At 40.7% G+C, this 24,019-nt stretch overlaps 1 protein-coding gene across 3 annotated transcripts in view; it reads left to right on the forward strand.

The window, feature by feature from the left end:
• The window catches only part of PLCB1 (phospholipase C beta 1), a 644,223-nt gene that overhangs the window by 401,297 nt on the left and 218,907 nt on the right, over nt 1-24,019 (forward strand). For all 3 annotated transcript variants that reach the window (XM_080931577.1, XM_080931578.1, XM_080931579.1), the window contains exon 4: nt 5,672-5,809. In XM_080931577.1, coding sequence (XP_080787703.1) covers nt 5,672-5,809 — 138 coding nt within the window. The remainder of the gene's footprint in view (nt 1-5,671; nt 5,810-24,019) is intronic.

Consider the following 24,019-nt stretch of genomic DNA (forward strand, 5'->3'; position numbering starts at 1 on the left):
CTGCTGAGCCATCTCTCCAGCCCCAAGTTGCTTTATTTTTAAAACCAGTCCAGTGAAGGAGCTGATAATTGAGACGTTCTACAAATGGCTCGTCTTTTAGCTCTCTACGAAATGCTTCCCCTGAGAGAGCAAATTAAGAGAAATATTGAATTCAAATTCATGATTTTAAAATACAACCATCCCCTTATACATGAGCCACATAGGCCTCAATACAAATGATAATGGATACTTTGATAAGTCAGACATCAAAATGGAGGCGTTGCTCTGGTTTTTATTTTCAGGTTGATTTTCTTCTTCTCCGCTGCTTTCTTGTTGGCTCTTTTGTTTCCTCTTACGTCATTTTAAATGGAATGCTGCTGTCAGCCCCAATTCATAAATGAGAAGACTGAGGCATGGGGTGGTCAACAATGCTTCACAGAGCTTTAAATAGTAGAGCCAAGTGCCCAACAGCGTGAGTACAGAATCAGATACCTCCCCCATCCCCTGGGTGATAGACAGATATCATCAAAAGATTCAGATAAGGTCCCAAGAGATCATACCCAATTGCCATTTTCAAAGGAAATCCACACAGGGACATAAACAGGGATTCTGGGTTTCCATGGTGCCCTAGAGTCAAATCATATCTGTGAACACATCCGAAGCAGATGGAAACAAAGGTCACCCACCTGAAGACCTGCCTGACCTTGTGAGTCAAAGCACTTGATGAGTTGCCTACATCTGAGATCAGACACTGAGCAGCAGGTCCAGACAATGCACAGGCTTGCAGGCTTCAACCACCAACTCCTCTGACCCAGCCTTGCCAATCTGCCTGCCACTTCAGTACTGAGGATTCAGTCCTATAGCTGCCTTAATGCTAGACATGAACATGCACACCCAGTGTTAGAAACAAGAAACAAGCAGACAAACAAAAGCAGTCTCTTTAGGTTAAAGTTACCCACACACCCCATACACCTTTGAATGTTTGATCTTCCTGTTTCAGCTTCTCTAATAGGGAGGAGGATTACAGCATAAGCCACTGAGCCCATTTTGGCAGTGACCAGTCAAGAAGGAACATTCTGTTGCAGTTTAAAACTCTCATTTGCCTGAAGGAACTGGGAGAAACTGTAGGTGCTTTTTTGAATATAAGCTGCCCTTTTGCTGTTGGGAGTCCATAGTCTGACTTACTGTTGGTTCGAGCTGCAGTTCCCATGTCGCTGAGACAGATGTCCTCATTGGAAACCCCTCCAAGTACTCCTCTGGGTCTAGATCCAGTCTGCTATTGTAAGTTCAATAAACCAAGTCCAGTAACAATGGGTCAGTATAGTCTTAGTGTATGTGTATGTGGACAGGTTGATTTCAAAACAAAGAGAGCACTTGGTACTAAAGAATTGTCAGTCCTCCTTTTGAGTGTGTTCTCAAGTTCTAGAAGCTTCCTTGACAGTATACAACAGTCACAGGGTACCATAAAAGAAGACAGGTGTTTCTACAAAATAGATAATAGATGAAAGACAAAACATGACCAATAAAACTAAAAACAAACAACAGTCGAACAAACAAAAATCTTACCAGTTAGGCAGCTAAGCAAACTCACAGCATTAACCAAACCATGTGAATACTGAAAATTACCAAGTAGATTGGCTTCTTTGACGGTTGAGGAAAAAGGTGATGTATTTCACCCTCTCCATAGGGGGTCAAGCATGAAGGAACCCAGAATTCCTTACTACCTGCTCTGTGCACACACCTGGCCCTGCAGCCTGCAGATTTTCATGACGTTCTGTGGCAGTTTTGCTGGCAAGGGTGGATAGGTGGCTCAGAGGTGAATACTTGGCTGTTCTTGCAGAGAAGAGGCTTAATTCCCAGCACCTACATGGTGAGTCAAAACTATCTATAACTCTAGTTTCAGGGAATCAGATGCAGCACTCTTGTGATCTTTGAGGACACCAGGCATGCATGGAATGCACATGCATGGACACAACGCAGTCATCTACGTAAATTTCACTTTTGGAGGTGATTGTATATGCTGTTCATTTTTCCGCCATTTGAACCACCCACAGGATTTGTATACCTATCACATTTAACTATATCAAGGAATACATCTTTGCATATACAATTAGCACACTGAGTATTGAAAAACTTTCACAATTTCTAACTTTTCTCATGAATGATAATAACCATAATTTAGATTGAGAACATTGAATTAAGTTCTGAGAACAGAACTGTCTTCATTTAAGTGTTGAATAAACCTAAAGTCTGACAAAGACATATTTCATGACAATAAACACAAGTACAGTAGGTTTCTCTGCATCAGACAGTTTCTGTATCTGAAGGCCTGGCATACAAATAAACAACTTTTCCTTAAAAGGCAGGTTTATTAGTAAGGTTCTAAACTGGCATTTATTATTTCTAATGGCTTATTTATTATAATTTTGAATGCATTGGTGTTTTGTTGGAAATTGAACCTCGGTCCTCTGGAAGAGCAGTCACTGCTCTTAACCCTGAGCCTTCTCCCCAGTGCCAGCATTTGGTATTCATAAAAACCAAACAAACAAAACCAATTTATGTGCAAATTTTCATTTGTCTCTGGTATTCTAAGTTATGTAGTTACTTAATAGTGTTATACCTGAGCTCACCTTTCTTCGATGTAGAACAGTTTTTACTTGCTCAGGAGCCAGTTACCAAGGAATGGGTAGTAACTAACTGATCTCATCCAGAGCAAAACTCTCCTTTTTAAGAAAGAGCATGGAGTAATTTAATCATGAGTCCTGATGATTGAGAGAAAATGGACTCATTTAGCCAGACCACTTCTGCTTCCTAACTCTTACAGAAAGAGAGATTGAATGAAATCTGCCAGGGTTCATAGTTGTTCTGATTAGCTTCAACTGTAGAGAGACAGAAAAATTATTCCGTGTACAAAGTTCAGTCTATAAGTTGAGCAATGCAAGATTCCGAGCTCACCTCAGCTTTTAGTTTTTCCTCTGTTATATTGTTTGAGACTCTTGGAAAAGCTAGAGTCTTTGCAAACTTTAGCAATGGTTCATTCTTAAAAGCAATATATTCTACAAATAGACATGTTGAAGAGCTCCAGAACCTGGGAGATTGAGTCCCCTCTGAGAACCGATCAAGAATTTTGAGACTCATATAAAGTTGCTTGGGAGAAAAGCCTTAGGGCACAAAGCAATTCTCAGACCAATTATTACGAGGCTTCGTCCTTGTTACAATTTGGATTTGCATGTTCATTTGTAGAATGCAACCACTCGTTTTTCCCAAGAGTTTACACCTCTATGTTCACTGAGTTCTTTGCATCTTTGAGGTTCTCATCTGTGACGCTGCTGAAGGTACTGTTCTTGGGCTATTCCTTTGCACAGTCTGATGGTCCCAAGCTGCCAAAGACAGCCTATGGTACTTGAGCTCTGTCTCTTTATCACAAGTGATTCTGCTGAGAAATGGTCCACACTTGAGAAGTTATGGTGTTAGTACAGAGAAGATTAAAATGAGAAATGGTGTAAGAGAGAGTAAAATACAGTTTAAAATATCACTCTCTAAAATTAAAAAAAAAAAAAAAGATGTTAGAAAACAACTTTCTTGTTAGATATTTTAAATCATTTCTCCTTTTGTATCCTGAAGTACATGATTTTAAACTATTAGCATTTCTTTTGGTGAAATGTATTTTCAATCCAGTTGTTCTTCTAGTTCATGTTCAAAAATCACTTAAAATTTATGTTAGAATGATGAACAGTCTCTATAGACTCATCAATAATCAGGTTTTTGTCCTCAATTCCCTTTCAGCAGTGGGCTTTCTCAACCTAAGTCCAGGCACCAACTCTAATTTATTAATAATAGAAACCAGGGGACTTTCAATGTATCTATGTCAACAACCACTGGTAGTTAGTCAAGCAAAGATGCCAAATTCTATATGGGTTCTTGCTGACTGTATCTTGCAGTAATATTTTCATAGCAGATAGAATCCTGGAAATCCTTTGAGCATGATTTAGGCACCACCTTTGGAGAGCCTCTACATGCCTCCAGGTCCCCAGGTTCAGTGGTACATCACATGCCCGGTGATTCCCCTTTCATATTCTCTTGAGTCTACAGTGCTGAAATCTCCTACTTTGTTTGAGTCTGTAACTCCCCTTTTATGAGTTATAGAAGTGATGATCTAAGGGAAGTTGCTCATCTTTCCAGGAGGCTTTACTTGGTTTCATAAGCTCTTGTCTATCGGTGAAATTGAATCTTCAACTCTACTGGGCAAGGTTTATTTCACCATAGCTTGCCTGGCAGCACAGCTCTTCCGGCAGGCAAGCAAGAGGAAGTTTTATTGAGTGAAGGGAAAATTAATAATACCAAGTGAGTAACTTAGCTGGAAAGACTTTGCTTATTTTTATTTTCTTTTTTTATTTTTAATTTTTTTCTTTGCAAAGGTTTATAAAAATCCCCAGAAGGAGGCAAGAATAACCAGCCTCAGTCAACAGGCCCTGTAGGCCTGGCATTTCGCTAAATAAATAGAAACAACCCTGGCCCTTGCTCAGAAACTGGCAACAAATTTGCTAAGTGATTGATTTGATGCTAATTTTCTGCATGGACTGAAAAGTCCTGCAGGGCCTGTCCTGTGGGAGGGAAATAAATGCAGCCAAGTTGACGAGGCCCCATTTTCAGTTTTATTTTGAGTTCTGTGAGTTTAGAAACTTCCCTTTCCCAGAAAAAAAAAAAAAGCAAAAATAAAATAACTATATCTCAATGGGACTGTTACTTAGTGTGTTCCCAAAGAATGCAGATTGTTCAGAAAACATGGCAGGCATCCCCTATGTCCAGGTCCCAGAACACGCTGAGTGAGAAACATAAACTAGCATCTGCAAACAGCACGCTAACACCCTGCCTTTCAGCCTTTCTATGCCTGTACTCGTTGTTGGAGGAAAGATCACAGCTTAGCCATTTTTCTGCCCCAGGTAGTTTTCTGTGATTGTGACAAATCTTTGGAGCCAATCACCTTATGATGAAAACGGGCTTATCTCAGCTCATATTTTAGGGTTTCAGTCTCGGACTGGGAAGACCAAAGGTTCTTGGCCATCTAGTGGGTGAACAGCACACCTCACAAAAGCAGACACATAACAAACTCACTCACCCCACGGCCTGGAAGGACTATAGGAGAGGAAGAAGAGAAACACAGGGCTCAATCTCACCTTCTCAGGGATGCCCCTCAAAGATCAGAAGACTCCAGTTAGACCCCATACCATTCCCTAGCTTCACACCATTTACCAATAGTACCAATGCAGATGCTTCTAGGGGTTATTTGATTGTTGAAACGATAGCAGGTGTGAGCATTTTTATTCCACATGATTTCCTTATGTTTGTGTGCATGTTTGTTTGTTTTAACATGTCCCTGAAGGGAGGAGAAGAATAAGATATTTCATTCAATGTATAGTGCATTAGATGATTGGAGGGAATAGAAGAATTCTGACACAGAAAAATGTGCTGCAGGAAGGCCGAACAGCAGAAAGAGCACTTCGCTAAGAACCACAGGAAACTGGAAAGTTTCCCCCCATACCTCTGACCTCTCTAGTCACTGAAGAATGGAAGACTGTGTTCACACAAGTTTCCCCCAGAAAAGGCAGTTCTATTTCTAGTCCATTTAAAGCTGTGCTGCCATATTAGACTCTTTCCTTATATTCTACTCTTTTTGACATTTCTTATTCAGGACCCCAAGTTACGTGAACTTCTGGATGTTGGGAACATCGGACACTTGGAACAGCGCATGATAACTGTGGTGTATGGCCCAGACCTGGTGAATATCTCCCACCTGAATCTTGTGGCTTTTCAAGAGGAAGTGGCCAAGGTATGGTAGGTGGGGACCCCATGAGCTGTCATCTTCATCTGACTTCTGGTGATATCGTTTAATACATGGGGAAGATTTTCAATTTGTTTAATATGTAGTTTGGGTTAAACTGCCATCTGAAAATAATTAAACTGTCAGGTATTTATGTATTTAAAACAGCTTTCAATAAGTGTCTCTGTTCAAGAACAGAAATTGTTTTCATTAGGTGTAGGGCATTAGATGAAATTCCTTTTCAAAACAAAACGTAGATGAAACCACAGTTCATTTCACCTACTGAGCATCCTTCCTTCTCTCTTTGGTGTTGGTACCATTTCCAACTCCATTTTCAAGTTTAACTCTCTCTTGAGGGTGCTCAACATCCACACAGTATAAGCCTATGTCCCCACCACATAGATTACAGGCACTCAGGTAGTAGTTACTTAGTATGTGAAATAAAAAATAAAATTTAAATAGTCAACAACTCTTTAGTGATAGACTAGAAATGTGATTTTAAAATGGAATTTTTCCATAGTAATTAATTACTATTCTACTTTAAAAATGGGCCTTCCGAATGTGCACAGCATGAGCCAGACTTTACAGACAATGTAGCAGACAGGAATTTAAATTCTTGAGTGTGATATTTCCTTTAGAGCAGTGATTCGCAAGCTCCCGAATGCTGTGGCCCTTTAAGGTAGTACCTCAAGCTGTGGTGAACCCCAACCATACAATTATTTCGTTGCTGCCTCATAACTATAATTTTCCTACTCTTAACTTGTAATGTAAATATGTAGGATATCTGACATGTGACCCCAAAGGGCGTCTAGAGGGACAACTGTTCTAGAATGGCCATTTGAAAGGGATTGAAAGGAACACACTATAGGGAGGGGCTCCCACTCCCATCCATGTTTGTACGTGATTTTCCAGAACTTTCCAGTTTTCTTTAAGAGTTAAGGACAAGAATCTAAGGAGATGTAGGGGTCTATATATCATTCATGTGCCCTTACAGAGCATGCATGTTAAGATCACAGCTACATGGTCACTCCTGGTGAGCCTGTGTTGTCGGGGCCTTGTGGTCTATAAGTGCATTGAAACACTCACATAGAAATAATTCCAAACTTGCTGAACTTAGTGGTTTTCTTACTTGTTTATTTGTTGTGGAGACAGGGTTATACTATATGTGCCAGCCTGACCTCAAAGCTTGAATTCTGTGTATAGCCCAGGCTGACCTCGAACATGCAGTCATCCTGACTCAGCCTCAGAAGTTCTGGAGCTAAAGATGTGTGCCATAGTGTGTGGCTGAAACTGAATTTTTTAAATTTCATCCTTAGGAAAGGACAGAAATATAAAGGAAACCAACCGTCTTTCACCTTCCCTCTGTGGTTGGACTAAAACAGTGTCTCTTACAGTTAAACAACAACCATATCCTCCTGATATAGCCTGACTTGCCAGCCTTTCTGTACCTGAAAAATCAGCTTCCCTCTTGGGGTTTAATGAACCTGAGAAATAGGAATATAAGTCACATATAATATGTCTACGCATCCCTGCTTTTCTGAATGCCAGTGGCCACAGTGTGTTTGCTATCACATGGCACTCCAGGACCTTATCTCTTCTCCCCGAGATGCCAGGCCGCACTGCTGAGCTTCAGGAGAGATGGTGAATGCCTTGGTTCTTTAGGTTCTTCACTTTCACACCAGTGACTCCTCAGTGGTTGGGGATATCCACTAAGTAAATGAAAACAAAGGTCAAAGAGAGTAAGCAAAGCCCGTAATAAAGGTGGCTGCTTCACCATCGGAGGAAAAAGGAAAAGGAATATAAAAACCTGGACAAGCTATCTATAGGGAGCATTATATATATATATATATATATATATATATATATATATATATATATATATATTTTTTTTTTTTTTTAATCACACCATGGCTATCTTGAAAACCCCCCACAGTGCGAGCCACTGGCCCCATTCAGAGTTAAATGTCCACTAACCATCAGGACTGCCTTCTTGGCTTGAACCTCCTCTAGTCTACTGTGGACCTTGGACGTGAAGACTACTCAAGCACAGCTGTCATCCCTCTTTGTTCTCTTCAGCATCATCTCTGCACACGTTTTTGCCCTCTGACTTTTGCTAGTAGCCTGGGAGAGCCTTTAGTTCTCCAAGTTTTGTTCCAGCCTCCCTTAGGATTCCCTACCATCAAGAGGTGCTCTGATGTTCAGCATCCCTGTTCCTGTCTCAGTTAACTCCTGTAACAACCTCAGCTACAAGGTCCGATCACTCTTTCTCAGAGACTACATAGGCTACATACAGGTTGTAGGCTTCAATCTGTGCAGGACCTTATCAGGTATATTAATAATTATACTGCACAGAAATAAGGCAAGGAAGATTGGAGAGGTGTTAGTTCCTCCAACAACCTCCACGGGCCATTCTAATCAGCTTAGCTGCTCCTCTACTTCTCCCCAGTGTTGTGAACAAGACTTGATTATGCCCAGAGTCACTAGAGAGGCTTATTAAAAGATTGGGTGTGCAGCCCCACCCAGTGAGTCTGGGACTGATTCTGAGTATTTGCATATCTAACAATTTCCCAGGAGATTTGCATCCTGCTGATCTGGGCATTGCATTCTAGTGTGGTCTGACCTCTGAGTCAAAAGGAGCTAGAAAGTTCAGATAGGATGTTAAATATAGACAGCAGTTGTTTTCATACATCATGTTAGACAAACAATCACAGCCATGAGCTGGATGTGATTTGGGGACTTCTGTTGGCAGCTTTTCAGGCTAGTTTCGTATTAAGGAAGACAAACACTGCACTGAATAGAATCGCAGGTCTTGACCTCTGAGCACAATGGGGCCAGCCCATCAGCTTAAGAGAGCCAAATCTGCGTTCTTAAACACATATGTATTCTCTGCAACTTCAAAACATTTCCCGGAGTCTTTGGGATACCTAAGGAGTACGGAGTCTTTGCGTGACACTTTCATAATGACATATTTGTCTCCTCACTCAGATGGCATTCTTAATCAGATATCTATGTGCTCTCAAGTGGTGGGGGTGAAAAAGGGAAGAAAACAGAGTAACATGAAAGAAAACCTTTTGGATGCCTCTAGCCTCCACCTCTGAGCATGTAAGGAAAATTAAAGACCCTGGGGGACAAAACATGCTGTAAGATGGGCTAATCTGCACATTGCTCACTATTCTGCAAGGTCACCTCTCAAAACTCAACCCATTGATTAAATAAATGCGAAACAAGCAGTTTACCTGTTGCTGGGGAGACAGGTGTGGACTGTTGTGTTGCTGGAGAAAACAAGACCACTGTACGTGAAATATTGCTCCAGCACAGAGGCCATTTTTAGCTTACTGTAGGAAAGAAATAAGGGGAGGAAATCCATATTAATAAGTCTTGAAACTAGGGACATGTGCAGGAACAGGAGAAAGGGAGGAAAACACTTAAGAAGTCTACAGATCTGCAATCTCAGCCATACTCTCCTGACACATGGATATAATTCTGGAAGCCCCTTGACAATTTATGTAAGGTTTTGAACCATAAACAAAGATGTTGGGATCATTCACCCACTGACATATTCAACAATTATATTAAGCTCTGTACAGCGTTACAAGCTCTGTTCCAGTTGCTAAGGATAAAACAGTAAACAAAACAACCACTTGGGCATATGGCTCAATTCTTGTGAGGGAAAGACAATCAAGAAAATCAAGCAGGAAATAAGGGAAGAATGCAGTCAGCAAGGTCAAGTTGAAGTTGGTAGTGTTGGAAAGTGGACAGTATGTCGACTGGTCACACCAGACATCTCTATTACCTAGGAAACAGGTGTTTCCATCTTAGGTTCTCAAGCTCTTTAATAAGAAATAATTTTAAAGGACACATCCATATCAGGCTCCTGTCAGCAAGCATTTCTTGGCATCAGCAATAGTGATTACATGGGATTGATCTGGAGGGGGGGGGGGGGAGGCAGTCTCTGGATGACATTTTTCTTCAGTCTCTGCTCCACTTTTTGATCCTGTATTTCCTTTAGACAGGAACAACACTTGGTTAGAATTTTGATAAAAGTAGATGGCCCCATCTCCCTACAGGGGGTCTTGTCTAACCTCTGGACATGGTCTTTACAGGTTCTCTTTCGCCTTTGGTATGTATTTCAGCTAATGTCATTCTTGTTGGGTCCTGGGAGCCTTTTGCTTTCCAGCTGTCTGTTGACTAGCCCAAGTTTCCCATCCCCATTACTACATACCTCTGTTCAATTTTCTGGCCTCTTGTACATCTCCCTGACTCCTCCCACACCTAATCCCCTCCCCATTTTTTCCTCTCCCCCTCCTCTCTTCCTCCCAAATCCCTCCCAAAAGGGGATGCAAAGAGAGAGACCTACCATTGTACATAGCTGTAAACCCTGAAGGAGGAAGATAGAAAAGAAGGGAGAGACAATAGTCATGCCATTTGCAATGGAATCAGAAAGCATCCCTGTAGAGAGCTTGATAGGATTTTTGACTTCAGAGAAGAGTAAAAAGCCCAGAGTACATGAGAAAGCATGCTTAGTTTTGTGTGTGTGTGTGTGTGTATGTGTGTGTGTTCTTAGTTTTGTTTGTTTGTTTGCTTGTTGGCCAATATCCAAAAGAAAAACAGAAACAAGGGAAAAGATACAGTGGAATGATGCCTCTGTACGTAAAAGCATGGGCAGCTCTTGCAGAAGACCTGGGTTCAATTCCCAGTGTTCATGTGGTAGTTCACAACCTTCTGTAACTCTAGTTCCAGGAGATCCAACACCCTGTTTGGATGCCTCAGACACCAGGCACATAAGTGATACACAGTCATATATACAGACACCCATGTACACAAAAAAGATTTTTTTTTAAAAAAAGGGAAAAAGTAATACTAGTTATATATTTTCTAGATTAAGTCTCAGAAAAGCAGAAAAGACCATGACAGAAGATTTATCTGGTCTGCACCATTAGGGAGGCTTGTGACAATGAAGAGTTCCTTACCTCATTATGGTGATAATCTTCTCTTCTTTTAGAGTGTGAACCCCTGGCCAGGCAAGTGGCAGACCCAGATGGGTTGAGTCTTAAGAGGAGGATACCCTAGTATATAATGTTTTAAGTAGCTTAGTATATTAGATCTCCACTTGAGTAGAAGTTGGATTCTATTTTAACTAGTAAGAGTTTGTCTTAATGACCTCAAGGAAGCCCAGACACTGCCTGCTGCCTTCTCATAGAGTTTTTAAAATCCTAATAAAGGGCTTCACTTTCTAGTGCTACCAGACATTAGATAATTAATAGCATTTAAAATATAAATTGTGAACTTGGGGTATGTGCCAGAGGTTAAGTTTTGATCATGTTCAGTTTGAGAGCATGGAAGCTTCATATGGAGATGCTAAGTGGGAGGTTAATTATGTAGGCCTAGGGTTGAGTAACAAATGGGACATAACAAACTTCTTAAAGATATTAAATAATTAATAGCATTAAAATCATCATGGGACTTAATGAAGTTGGATAAAAGATCTGCTGGTAAGTAATCCTAGGTAGAGAAGATAACCAGCCTCAGAGTCAGGAGCCCTCCAACATTACATAAGAGTCAGAAATAAAATCTGCTGAAGGAGCAACCAGCAAGGCAACACCCATAAACGTGGGTCATCAGGAGTCAGGTGAAAATGATTTCAAGGGTGAATGGAAAACACTACATGAGTGTTGCTCACAGGTCCAAGGAAGACAAAGACCACACATTGACTGATGGCTCTAATAACACTAAGGTTATTGCCACCTTATTTGGGCAACCTCAGTGGGGTCTCAGGTTCAAATCTCTGACCAGGAGATTTACAGGATTTCAGAAAGTTAAGCCTGGAGCTGAACTGAGCCAACACTCTATGAGTGAGATTTTACTGAAACATGGCACTTCCCATTTGCTTTCATATTGTCTAGGGCTGCTTGTACATGACAAAGGTGAGTTATTATGATATAAATCACAAAAATAATCAAAAGTAAAAATACTACCATCTGATCTGTAACTCCAAAATGTCCACCTGTAGGCCAGTGAGATGGCTCATTGACCCTGACAACCTGTGTTCAATCCCCAGAACTCACATGGTGGAAGAAGAGAACAAACTCCCACAAGTTGTCCTCTGACCTCCACATATGTGCTGTATCATGTACATATACTCATATAAATACACATACACATATACATATGCATATATTTATAGACACACATAAATATACACTGTAATACGTATATACATGCAATACATATTCACACACATAAATACATACTTACATACATGCTTATATACCTACATACATACATAAATACAGGCATACACTCAGTATGGTGGAGGGACTGTTCCAATTCTACTGTCCAGCAAAGTTGAGCTCAGGTGGGATCAACAGAATGGGCACTTTGCTTATGTGAGAAGAGCAAATACACTGATACGGTCTGAGTTGCTGAACAGCATAGAAGAAATGCTCTCTGATTACCTCCATTTCTTTTATCACTGAAGCTGAATCTTGGTCTGCAGTCACTCAGTGAGAACAATGAGTTTTTGATTTCTCAAGCACTTTCTTCACTAGTTAGTGAATTACTTTAAAGACCTAACTGGTAAGGTTACCTCGGCCTGTGAAAGGCAGGTCATTTACATCCGCCTATAAAATTCGTGTCATTTCCAGTAAGCTAACTGACTTATCAGAACAAATTTTCGACTGGACAGTGTGTCTTCAGAGAAAATGGTTTTCTCCTGCCTGCCCACTACAATTCTCTATCCTGTATCCTGTTTTTCCATCCAGGTGTGGTAGAGAAAGTGACTGTTAGGTGTGTCTACTAATGTGTTCTAATCACCTGCAGGGTTTACAGCATCCGGTGGGCCACAAACTGTCAAGTGATTTGAGCCAGAGGCAGCCTGTCCCAGGTCCCAGGATTGCCATATGCTAGCATCCAACTTTGGGTCTCAGGGAACCAGATTACAGCTGCTCAGAGAACACTCATTTCCCAGGGAAGCTCAACCAGTAATGAAATCTGTCCTGGAATTTAGCCCAGAGGAGTCCCAATGTATAAAGAAAGCAAAGGCACCGCCTTACTCTTTTGCATTTAGAAAGCCGTATGTTTACCTTTGGGTATAATGAGCTCCTTCTCTAGTCATCAGCAGTAAAAGCTCTAGAGACCCTGTTTGAGGAAGCCTGGTGCTTGTGGTCTAAGGAGAAATAGGTCTTATATGTGATGCCTGAGTAGCTGGCTAATAGGAGACTCATCTGCTTGTCCTCCCTGATTCCTGTTCCATAAAATTAGTGGGGGATCCGTCATCTGACAGGCAGGATACCAGGCTCTGATATGAAATACCAAATTGTTGTGGGTAGGATCCCCACATATGTTCATTGTATCTCACCACTGATTTTTGTCAGACTCCAGCCTTAATATTGCTCTATTCTGTTGGGAAGCTTTTACTCAACTGCTTTTGAGCCCAGTGGGTTGAGACAGAGATGTCCAGTAATTGCTGCAAGGGGAAATTGTATGTTGCTTAACTGCATAGACATTGCCAGATACCATGGTTTTCATTTGTCTTTAACACTGAGTTATTTTAAGCATTTACAAACATGCAAAGCGAAAGAAATTCATTTTCGCATGGCCATGTGAGTGTTCGCTAAGCACCCAGAGAAGTGTTCCCATCTTAACTATAGCCTGGTGGAATTTTGAAAAGAAAGCACATCTATATTACTAGGATTCAGATCTAAGGCTATCCCATAAAATCCACCATCATCAGGATCCCAGGCATCTACCCTTCTAGAAACCCTTGGGCTTCTAACATTGATCTCTTCTACCTATTTTCAAAGTTTCTCTAAATGGCTTTATAGAATGTAGCCATTATTGTCTGTCCTCTATCATTCCAGACTTAGGAGTTTAGTGTTCTGTTTGATGGGGAAAATTCACTAATTCTCTTTGTGACATAGTATTCTGTACTTTGTTCTGTACTTGACAGATACTCTGACAGTTCCCAATTTAGGGCTATTACAATACAGAAGTAACGCAGCTGCCTTTCCTGGGGGCAAAAGCTGCAAAGTATAATTGCTGGTCATAGATTTTCTTTTCCTATTTTCTGCCTTAATAGGTATGGCAATTTCAAGCTACATTTTAAGTGTTGTTTTACACACACACACACACACACACACACACATACACACACACACACACACACACATACACACACACACACACACACACACACATACACAAAGGGGAGCAAGAGAGGGAAGAAAAGGGAGGGAGAGAGAGAAAGAGAGAGAGAAAGAGAGAATTATTCTCCAAAACACATCATGTGCACTTTCTAAAGTGGATCTCTGCAGCTCTGTCTTGGAGGATTTAAAAGCATTTATTTGAAGATTACAATGTGAGATTTCCTAGAACCTTCCTTAGCTTCATCCACATGAGCTGTTTCCCACCATCTATGCAGTATCCAAGCTCTCCTTCCCTTCTAATAAGTTCCCACATCTCTTCCCTCACTTTCTTCCTCTGGGCTGTTTCATTCAAACTCTTAATAGGTCATCTTGATAGTCATATTCCTGCTCTTCTAGAAACTTCTCTTTACTTTCCAACTCCCCCTGCCTTTCTGCATCAGGTCTAGGCCTCACTTGAGATTCACCATCTTCTTTTCCAGCCTAAACTCTCCATGAATCTTTTATTGTTTTTTCCATTGTATCAAAAATCACCATCATGTTTTCTGAATCTATTACTCTGGACTGGCCTGCTGATGTGTTTAACATACTGCCTTAGATATGCGAGCTGATGAAAGCAAAATAGCAGAGCTCTTGGGATACAGAAATCAAGTTCCATTTTGGCATGTGATGGATAGATGGCCAAGAAGTATCTTTAGGGGGGAGAGAAAAAAGAAAGGGTTGGAGAGAGGGGGAGGGGGATAGAAGAAAGAAGGGATTTGAACATTAAGAACAACTGATAGATCATGTAAAATATCCAAGCTCTGGAGGCATTGAACAATATGGTCTCTAATCTTCCCATCTTTCAGAGTAGAAGAAATTAAGGTTCCTCTATTGGTAGATGTTTCGAGCTTTCTCCCATGGATGGTTCCCATAATTTTCTGTCCATAATTTGCCAAAATCTTAAGTAGGAGGCCATGGGCAATGTCATTTTCAATGACGTCCCTTCTGATTGTCCCCAACCCAGACCTGTTCCCACAGAGAGTCCCTGTTTCTGCTTCCTATATACCCATCAGTCACTGTGAACTTTCTAAAAGATGAAAGTCAACTTCTGCATTCTAGCAATTGACACCTTCAAGCTAAAGAAATCAGAGAAACTAATACACAGAGAGAAACGACTTCATTTTTTGTTTGAGGGGAAAATCAGCTAGGTACATAGGTGCACACCTATAATCCTAGCACTTGGGGAACTGGGATTTAGTACGTGGATGTAAGTTCAAGACCTTAATTACAGTGTTAGACAAATAAACAGAAGAAGAGGGAGGAAGAGAAGAAACTGTATACTCTATGAAATAAAGATCAAAACTAAAGAGGAGTAGTTGAAGAGGCCCACTAAACCAATTATGGGCCATTCTTATCTTGAGAACTCAGTGCAGAAAAAGGGTTGTAAGTCTTTGATGGTCTTCAAAATTAATAGTATTGTATGTTTTAAAATAATCCCCAAAGATAAAGATTTTATTTATTTTTACAATGGGAATATTTAAAATATGTAGTTTATTTTCATTTCAGGATCAATTTGCAATAATAAGCAATAACTGAAACTTAGAGCTTTGTAAAAAAAAAAAAAAAAAAAAAAGAAAGAAAGAAAAGAAAAAAGAAAGTGCCCCATAAGTTATAATCCATAATGTTTAGAGGTTCTGTGTTTGACTTTCTAACAGGTCATACATTTGCCACAAGAGACTGCTAGGAAACATGATGTACAAGACACAATTTTTATTGTATTTTATGAGGTCTTCATTATTTTTATTCACTTTTCATTTTTTTCTGATCACTGTCCTCCCGTCTGGTTGGCTCCCACAGTACCTTTTCTCCTCCCCCTCCCCTTCTCCTCTGTGAGAATGGAAGACCCCTGCATATCCCCCACCCTAGCACATCAAGTCTCCGCAAGGCTAGGTGACACCTCAGTGAGGCCAGACAAAACAGCCGAGGTAGGGGAACGGATCCCACAGACAGGCAAGCTTAGAGATAGCCCGCAGTTGTTGGGGGACCAACATCTGCTACATATGTGTGGGGAGGCCTACGTCGAGATCCTGTATGCTCTTTGGATGGAGGTTTGTCTCTGACAGCCCTCATTCTTTATTGCTTCCAACCACATTTAAATAACTGATGCCTAAGTCATCTGTTGGTCCCCCCCCCCCCCGCAATCACCACACAGGCTAAGCTCAGTTTACTGCACATTTGGTCTGATAGCCATGGGTGTCTGTCACTGGAAAATACAGTTTTCCCCACATTTTGTGCCTGAATTTTGTGAGAATATTAGTCAGATAAATCCTAAACTTTAAGTTGTGGAAATGTCACCCACTTGGAAACTTTCATAAAAGATTAAAAGTTCAGAAGTCGAAGGAGAGAGATTCATAATAAAAATCAAGGAACCTTGGATTCCACCTCCTTCCTTACACCATAGATAAGCCACAGCAGCTGTCATTCTGGGATTGTGGAGAAAATACCTCTTGCCTTCTGTCTCCCAAGTCTCCTTTCTGCATGTGTTAAACATGAGCTGCTTGGAGCCAGTCAGGATTCCACATGGAGATCCCTGAGCAAATTGAAGATAAAATATAAAGCTGGGTTTTGAAAGGGGAACAAAATACTTATGGGAGGAAATACAGGGATAAAGAGTGGAGTAGAGACTGAAGGAAAGGCCATCCAGAGATTTCCCCACCCATATGCAAACACCAAACCCAATCACTATTGCTGATGCCAAGAACTTTTTTCTGACACAACTCTCCTAAAAGACTCTACCAGAGCTTTACTCACAGTGATGAGGATGCTTGCATCTAACCATCGGACTGAGCACAAGGACCCCATTGGGGAAGCTAAAGAAAGGACTAAAGGTGCTGAAGGGGTTTGCAACCCCATAGGAAGAACAACATTATCAGCAAACCAGAATCCCCAAGCTCCTAGGAACTAAACCACCAACCAAAGAGCACACATGAAGGGACCCATGGCTCCAGCTGCATATGTAGCAGAGGATGGCATTGTCTGGCATCAATAGGAGGAGAAGCCCTTGGTCCTATGAAGGCTAATTTCCCCAGTGTAGGGGAATGCCAGGGTGTTGAGGTGGGAATGGGTGGGTAGGAGATGGAGCATCTGGAAGCAGGGGGAAGAGATAGGAGAGTGGGGACTGGGAAAGGGGATAACATTTGAAATGGAAATATATAAAATATCTAATTTAAAAATAAAAGGGGGAATAAAAGATTCCCTTCCCAAACATTCCTCTCTGAAAAGACAATTTCTCTCCTTATCCACACACCCCAGGGTGCTCCTTTGTATCACTGACTTACAGAAGCCTGGTAGCTGATTATGTCTTGATTTATGTTATCTTGGAACCATGGCTGGAAATAGACAGGCTGATACACATTAATGGAAACAGACTTAAAAGGGATGAAAATAGAAGATAATTAAAATAATGATAATAGTAATAGAAAAGGAGAGAGGGAGGGAATGGGAAGAAAGAAAGAAAGAAAGAAAGAAAGAAAGAAAGAAAGAAAGAAAGAAAGAAAGAAAGAAAGAAAGTCAGAAAGCTTAGATTTTTGCAGGGAAGAAGAGCTTGGAAACCATCTGACTGTATCTTATGTTCCTTTCCTTATGTAAAGTCCTTGAGAGAAACAATTGCTTGGCCCCCTTCGAGAAACACTGGTGGCTCTTCTTTGACATCAGCCACAGTGTCTTGAGGAGCCTGGCTAAGTGTTCCCAATGAGTAATCTGTACATCACTGAGGATGAGGAGGAATGTTTGAGAAAAGGTTATCAGTAACTTTTCTCAATGGCTGTATAATAATGTCCACTGATCCAAACAAAGATTTACTCACCCACTGTTTGCACAGCTCTGAGTGCTAAGGTTAGAGAAAGAAATGAACAAAGGAAGGCAGACTGTCAGCAATACAAATTGGGACAAGCCAAATGTAGAGGAGTGGGGAGTGCCAGAGAGTGGGAGAATGTTTGCGCTGTAAACACACTGTTTAGGAGAGGGAGACAGGAAAGGGTACCCATAGATGAAGAAGACATGGCTGACTGATTCCTGACAATGCCCACAACAATGGCAGAACTGGCAAACAATGTGTAGGGGCAGAGAAATGGGTAGATGCCAAGTGATGCCAGTCCAATTGGCAGCTGGGCATTCTCAGAATCACCTTTGTTGTGGGTGACCAGGGAATGAATGTCATATGCCACACTCTAGCCATATTGCTCTGGGTCCAGGCATACAGAAGCAGAAGGGAGAAGGATATGCAAGTGTTTGGGCTAAAGTCAACTAGACTCAGAATCTATTTCCAAGGCCAAAGATTTGTTGATGGTTTTGCTGTGTGATAAAAGACAAAAGAGGATTCTAAGGATGACTACAGGGATATATTTATCCATATCTATCTATCTACCTTTCTATCTATCTATCTATCTATCTATATACATATACATATACATATACATATACATATACATATACATATACATATACATATACATATACATATACATATACATATACATATACATATACATATATATATATATATATATATATATATATATATATATATATATCCCCTTGAGACATATACACACACACACACAAATCAGAAAACAGCTTCAGCACAATGCATTATGAGCACTGGAACCTCTTACCCTGCTTAAGATATTATGGAATAGGTAAGAAAGGAATGTGAGTGCCAGTCACTAAGAGAATGGTAGGGGTCATTAAGAAATGCTCAGACTTGATTTGAAACATCTCACACTGTTTGGGCTTGGGTACCACTGACCATCAAGCCTGGAGTGAGATGGGAAGCTGGGTGAAAAGGAGGGCAAAGGGAGATGGAAGTAGAACTCGGAGGAGCATGCGTGAGGGCCTTGATTCAAAGAGGAATGAGCATGTGTGTGTTCATCTGTGGATGTGCACACACACACACACACACACACACACACACACACGCACACACACACACAGAGAGAGAGAGAGAGAGAGAGAGAGAGAGAGAGAGAGAGAGAGAGAGAAGGCGAGCAATGACTAACTAAAGGGAAACAGACAAATTGCTCTTCCTGCATTCCCTCCTCCTGCTTGTGCAGAATAATTTACAAGCAGTTACCTCCAGTGACACAAAATCTTAGATTTTATCTTTTGATAAATTGAGCAAACTCTTTAGAAAGAACTGTGGTATGGTGTCTAACATAGGAGTCAGAGATGTAAGGTAATGGTAACATGGAAAGGTAAGAGTTTCTATCTATATATTACTGATTCTTGTGTTTTCCACTGTGTAACAGGAAGTATGAAGGTAAATTGTCTCTGCCATTAATAAATCCAGGCTAACAAGACCAATGTCCCTGGCTATCTCCTCATGATGCTTGTCAATCCCTAGCTGTTCATGTGCTTTCTGAAGAACCTATAGCCAGAAATCATACTTCCCCCCAGAAGCCCCCAACAACTACTTACCTACGACTTCCCCTGTGCGTGTGCACACATTGGAAACTATGAATTCCCCTGTGCTTGTGCACACATGGAAACTAAACAAAGAGGGCTGGATATACTGCTGACACAGGTCACAGTGGGCTTCAGTTAGGCCAGAGAGTGGAAGGGTAGCACTTAGCAGGGGACCCTCCGTCTCAGAAGTGGCCAATAGCAGCTCTGAAGTCCAATGCAGAAAACTTGAATGTCATCTAGAAGAGAGCACATCAATATGAAAATAAATGACATGCCAAAGTCAAAGACACAGAGTAGCTCTTATGGCAGAGGAGGGACTAACAGGATTAAGATCTGTACCAAGGGCCAAGGCCTCTCCTCCCTTCAAGGAAAAGAATCGAGTCTACTAGGAGGTTTAAAAATAAACTGGGGAGGTATAATTAAGGTGTTTTAAACAGATTGATTTCCCAATGAGAAAATTACATTTTACCAGAATTCCTTCATTTTGTTATATGTTAATGAGGAACTACCTGTGAGTACTTAAAACCCAATTTTCCAGCAACGCAGTTTTAATTTTGTCAAATGTTTCAGTTTAGCAAATAAGCAATACCATTTACCTCCCAAGCTATGGTGATTGCTCCCTGTTTCCTTCTTCAGGTCCCTCCCACTCTGGAATTAGCTGTCATCGTCTTCCTTCCTTTCTTTCTTCCTTTTGTTCATTTAATCTTTCTGCTTTTATATCTTCAAACACAGCTTCTTTAAGAATAAGGAGGGTTAGATAATTATATAATAACAGAACCTGCTTGCATACACTTATTGTCTGTGGTCCGCTGTACTAAGTCAGCCATAGACAAAGTAATTAATGCCAGTGCCATTAGGATTAGAATAATACCAAATGTTTTCATAAAAGGGATATAAGGCTATTGGGGGTTACTGTCCCAAGAATGTGACTGGTTGATGTGGAGCTATCAGTATGGATTATTGGGGGTTTCACACACAGGGAAGGAGTTGGGAAAGTAGCTGAAGAGAGAATTATCGTGCCCCTACCCACCCAGCTGATGCAAAAAGTACCCTGAAAGCTCACAATGAGAGCACAGATGACTTCTCCTCATCTAATTCCAAAAAGCACATGTGCCTGGCTTTTTCTTCTATCTCTTCTTTGGTGGGGAGGAGAGCAGGATGTCCTAGTCCATTTTGGACTCTGTAACAGGATAACTGAGAGTTGGAAATTTAAAGATAGAGGTTCATTTGTCTAAATGTGTTCTGTAGTTTGGTGTTCAACCCTGAGGTTTCACATCTGGCTAGAACCCTGGGCTCTGGCATAAAAGGCAAGCAGGTTTCTGTGGGAAAGACATGAGAGGTGTCACATTTTTAAATTTCTCACTCTGTGCCACTAGCTCAATCCCATGAAAACGAGGACTCCCCCACATGCCAGGATTTACCAGACTCCCAAGAACACCATTAATCTTCCTAATGAACATGTCATATCTTGATGGCCCTATCACCCAGCACCACAGTGACAATTAAAATTTAGCATGGGTTTCAGAGGGGACAAACCTTATTCAAACTACAGAAAGGGGGCTAATTTGTTTTCACACTGTTCTCTTCAGGATAATCTTAGTCTGACTTTACTACATTAAACTTTTCGGGTATGTCAGACAAATTACTACTCTAAGAAGTCTAGCACCTGCCCAAAACAAATGAAAGTGTGGGTCTCTCTGTATGCAATGTGCTCCCAGGCATTTTAATGCTTTTCTAGAACTGCAGAGCACCATTTACCACAGAGCTGTTTCTCTTCACTACAGGAAGGTGTTTGGGTGTCACTTCTTTACCATGTCACACAAAGCATAAACCAAGGCCAGAGCTGCCAGGAAACATGCTCTAAACCCTAGCATTTCTAAACCCATACTTTCTTTACTGGAGAACTCCCTCAGCCATATTAAACCTAACATCTAAAAATCCCATTCCAACACAGTTTACATTATAATAGGAAACATAGAGTCAACATTACCAACCCTGTAGCCAAAAGTGATGTTTAAAACTTAAACTATAGGGGAGACATAGGGATTAATTTCCAAAGACGAAAATTCTTAGGCATAGGAATTTTTGTTTGTTGTTTGAACATGTGCATTTGTGTGGTCAGCCTAACTCAATGGCTAAGAATTTATCACCCAGTTTATAGACACAATCAGACATAAATGCTGAGATACCATATATGTGAAACAATTGCACACATATTGTCCCAATGCTCTTAAACAAAACTTGGAATGTTTTCCACACCACTCCTTTTGTGTGCTGATTTATTTAGCTCAGGGTTGGATCTCTTACGAATTACAAGGTTCTGACATGAATTGATTGTCCAAAAAAGTAGATCCATTATACCAGTACAAAGAAGGATCTATGAAAGATAAAGAAACCAGCCAGATTCTCTGTGGTGACAACTTACATCATCCAGGACAGTCATAGGAAAGACCCGTAGTTGGAGCCATAGGAAAAAGTTCACCAGGTGGAAAAAAATCATGCCATCTGGAAAAAGGTGTTTGTTTGATTGCAAACTCATTGCAAAACCACTAGACAATCTCTCTGGGCTTTTGTCTCTTGGCTTTTTGATGAACTTGGATTATTCATGCATTTCTTCCACAATTTGTCCAGATTCTCTGTCAATTACATTGAATAAATCAATGTCCTTAATCAATTCTCCTATTTCCCAAGTTAGCTTGAGTTGCACATTAGTCAATGGTAGCCTAAAGGCATTTGAAAATAATGGTTCATCTTTCCTTGATTATTACCTCAGCTGACAAATATAATGTTTGTGTCTCAACACTGCTGTTACCAGACACTAATACACTTCTTGTTTGGGGCTTCTTGTGGCTCACATAGTGGCAATGATACTCTTGCCATTCTGTGATTGACAATCACTTCTCTTTGGGTATGATTCTGTTGATAGGATCTGAGACTTCCTCTGTTACCAAATACCAGACCTTGAGTGCCAGAAATGTTTCTAACATTCTGAGTGTTCTATCTCAGAGCGCACGTCCAGTGGCATCTCTTAGAGTCTTTTCTGGTTCAAACACAGGCTGTGCAGCACAGAGAACTTCTCGTGAAAAAACTCTTCACAGCATGAAAACAAATGTCCTGCGTCATGGATTCTGTTTCATGCAGTGTCCTGTAGTGAGGCATAGTCAGGCAGGTGAGGCCATTCTGAAGGAGCCATAGCATGTTCCTCCTCGTTGATATCTTGGGCTGATACAACATATGAGATGCAGTTGAAAATCTTTGTTACAAATTAGCAACTATCTGTAAGCAGAATGTGAAGTGCTTTAAATGCGTGACAAGTGTTGAAGTATCAGATTTAAACTATGACAAATCTTAAGACCCTTTTGAAACTCGCTTTGTAACAGGAAAGAGAAAGTGATAAGAAACAGAGGATACTTAGGCCAGGAGAGCTACCCTGATAGTAAGTGCTGATGTCTGCCATTTTAGGTTTTGCTAAGCTCATAGAACATGTAACATCAAGAAACAAACTCCAATATAAAAGATGGACTCTGAGTGATAATAACGATTTAATGTAGGTTCATTGAGTATAATAAATCTACCACTCTGGTAGGGGACATTTACTAATGAAACAAGCTATTCATCTGGGAGTGCAGGGAAGACATGGCAATCCTTTGTACCGGCCACTCAGTTTTGCACCGAAATTAAAATGGTATTAAAGTGTTTACTGAAAACGTAATTACAAAGGCAGAGGAGATAGCTCTCTGAATGAGATGCTGGCTCTTTGGCTCTTTTGCATACATATAAGCCAGTTGTGGTAGTGAGCATCTGGAATTACAGTGCTGGAGAAGGGGACAGAGACTGGCAGGGGCTTGGAGCAGCCCGTGTAGTCAAACACCAATCTTTAGGATCAATGAGAGACACTGTCTCAAGGTATAGGGGGAGAAAGATAAAGTGAACACTCAAAGTCAGTCTCTAGCCCTCTACCCCACACATGCACATATGTATACACACAGATGAGCCTAGCTCACATACTTGTGCATACACCACACACAAAATAATTTTTATATATAACTATAATAAATAAAGTTGTCAAAACCTGGCCCTTGCTAGTCCTTTATCGCAGTATGAATTGACTTGTAATTCAATATTTATATAGTTATATTATGTACTATTACATGCATATGTATATAAACAGGGAGATAGATAAACAGAGACCTTCTAGAATATTTTCACCTCCTCAAAGAACATTTTGAATGAATGTATATTTCTGCAAAGAGGATACACTTAGCCTTTTCTTGTGATTCAGAAGGGTAGTGTTACGTTAAAGCCATTCCCTGGGAACCTGACAGGCCATGTGCCCTGAGACCCATTTATAATGTGACGCCACTGTGTAGTTCTTGCTTCTACAATCAGCAGTGGAAGTGAAACTGGTATGTGTGCTTGAGCCCAGCCCTCGAACAAGCAAAACTCCACCCCCTTTTTAAAAACAGCGAAAAGACCAAGGAAGATAAAACTGGGTTGAGACTGTAAGTATGAAGCTGGAAAGAATTAAGAGCACTTGCTATTTTTACAGAGGACCAAACAAAAATATCAGTATAAAATCTGAAAAAAAAAAAGTGAAAAAAAAAACAAAATAGCTCCCAAATACATAAAGCAA

This window comes from Micromys minutus (genome assembly GCF_963924665.1).
Source record: "Micromys minutus genome assembly, chromosome: 17".
In the NCBI taxonomy this organism is placed as follows: Eukaryota; Metazoa; Chordata; class Mammalia; order Rodentia; family Muridae; genus Micromys; species Micromys minutus.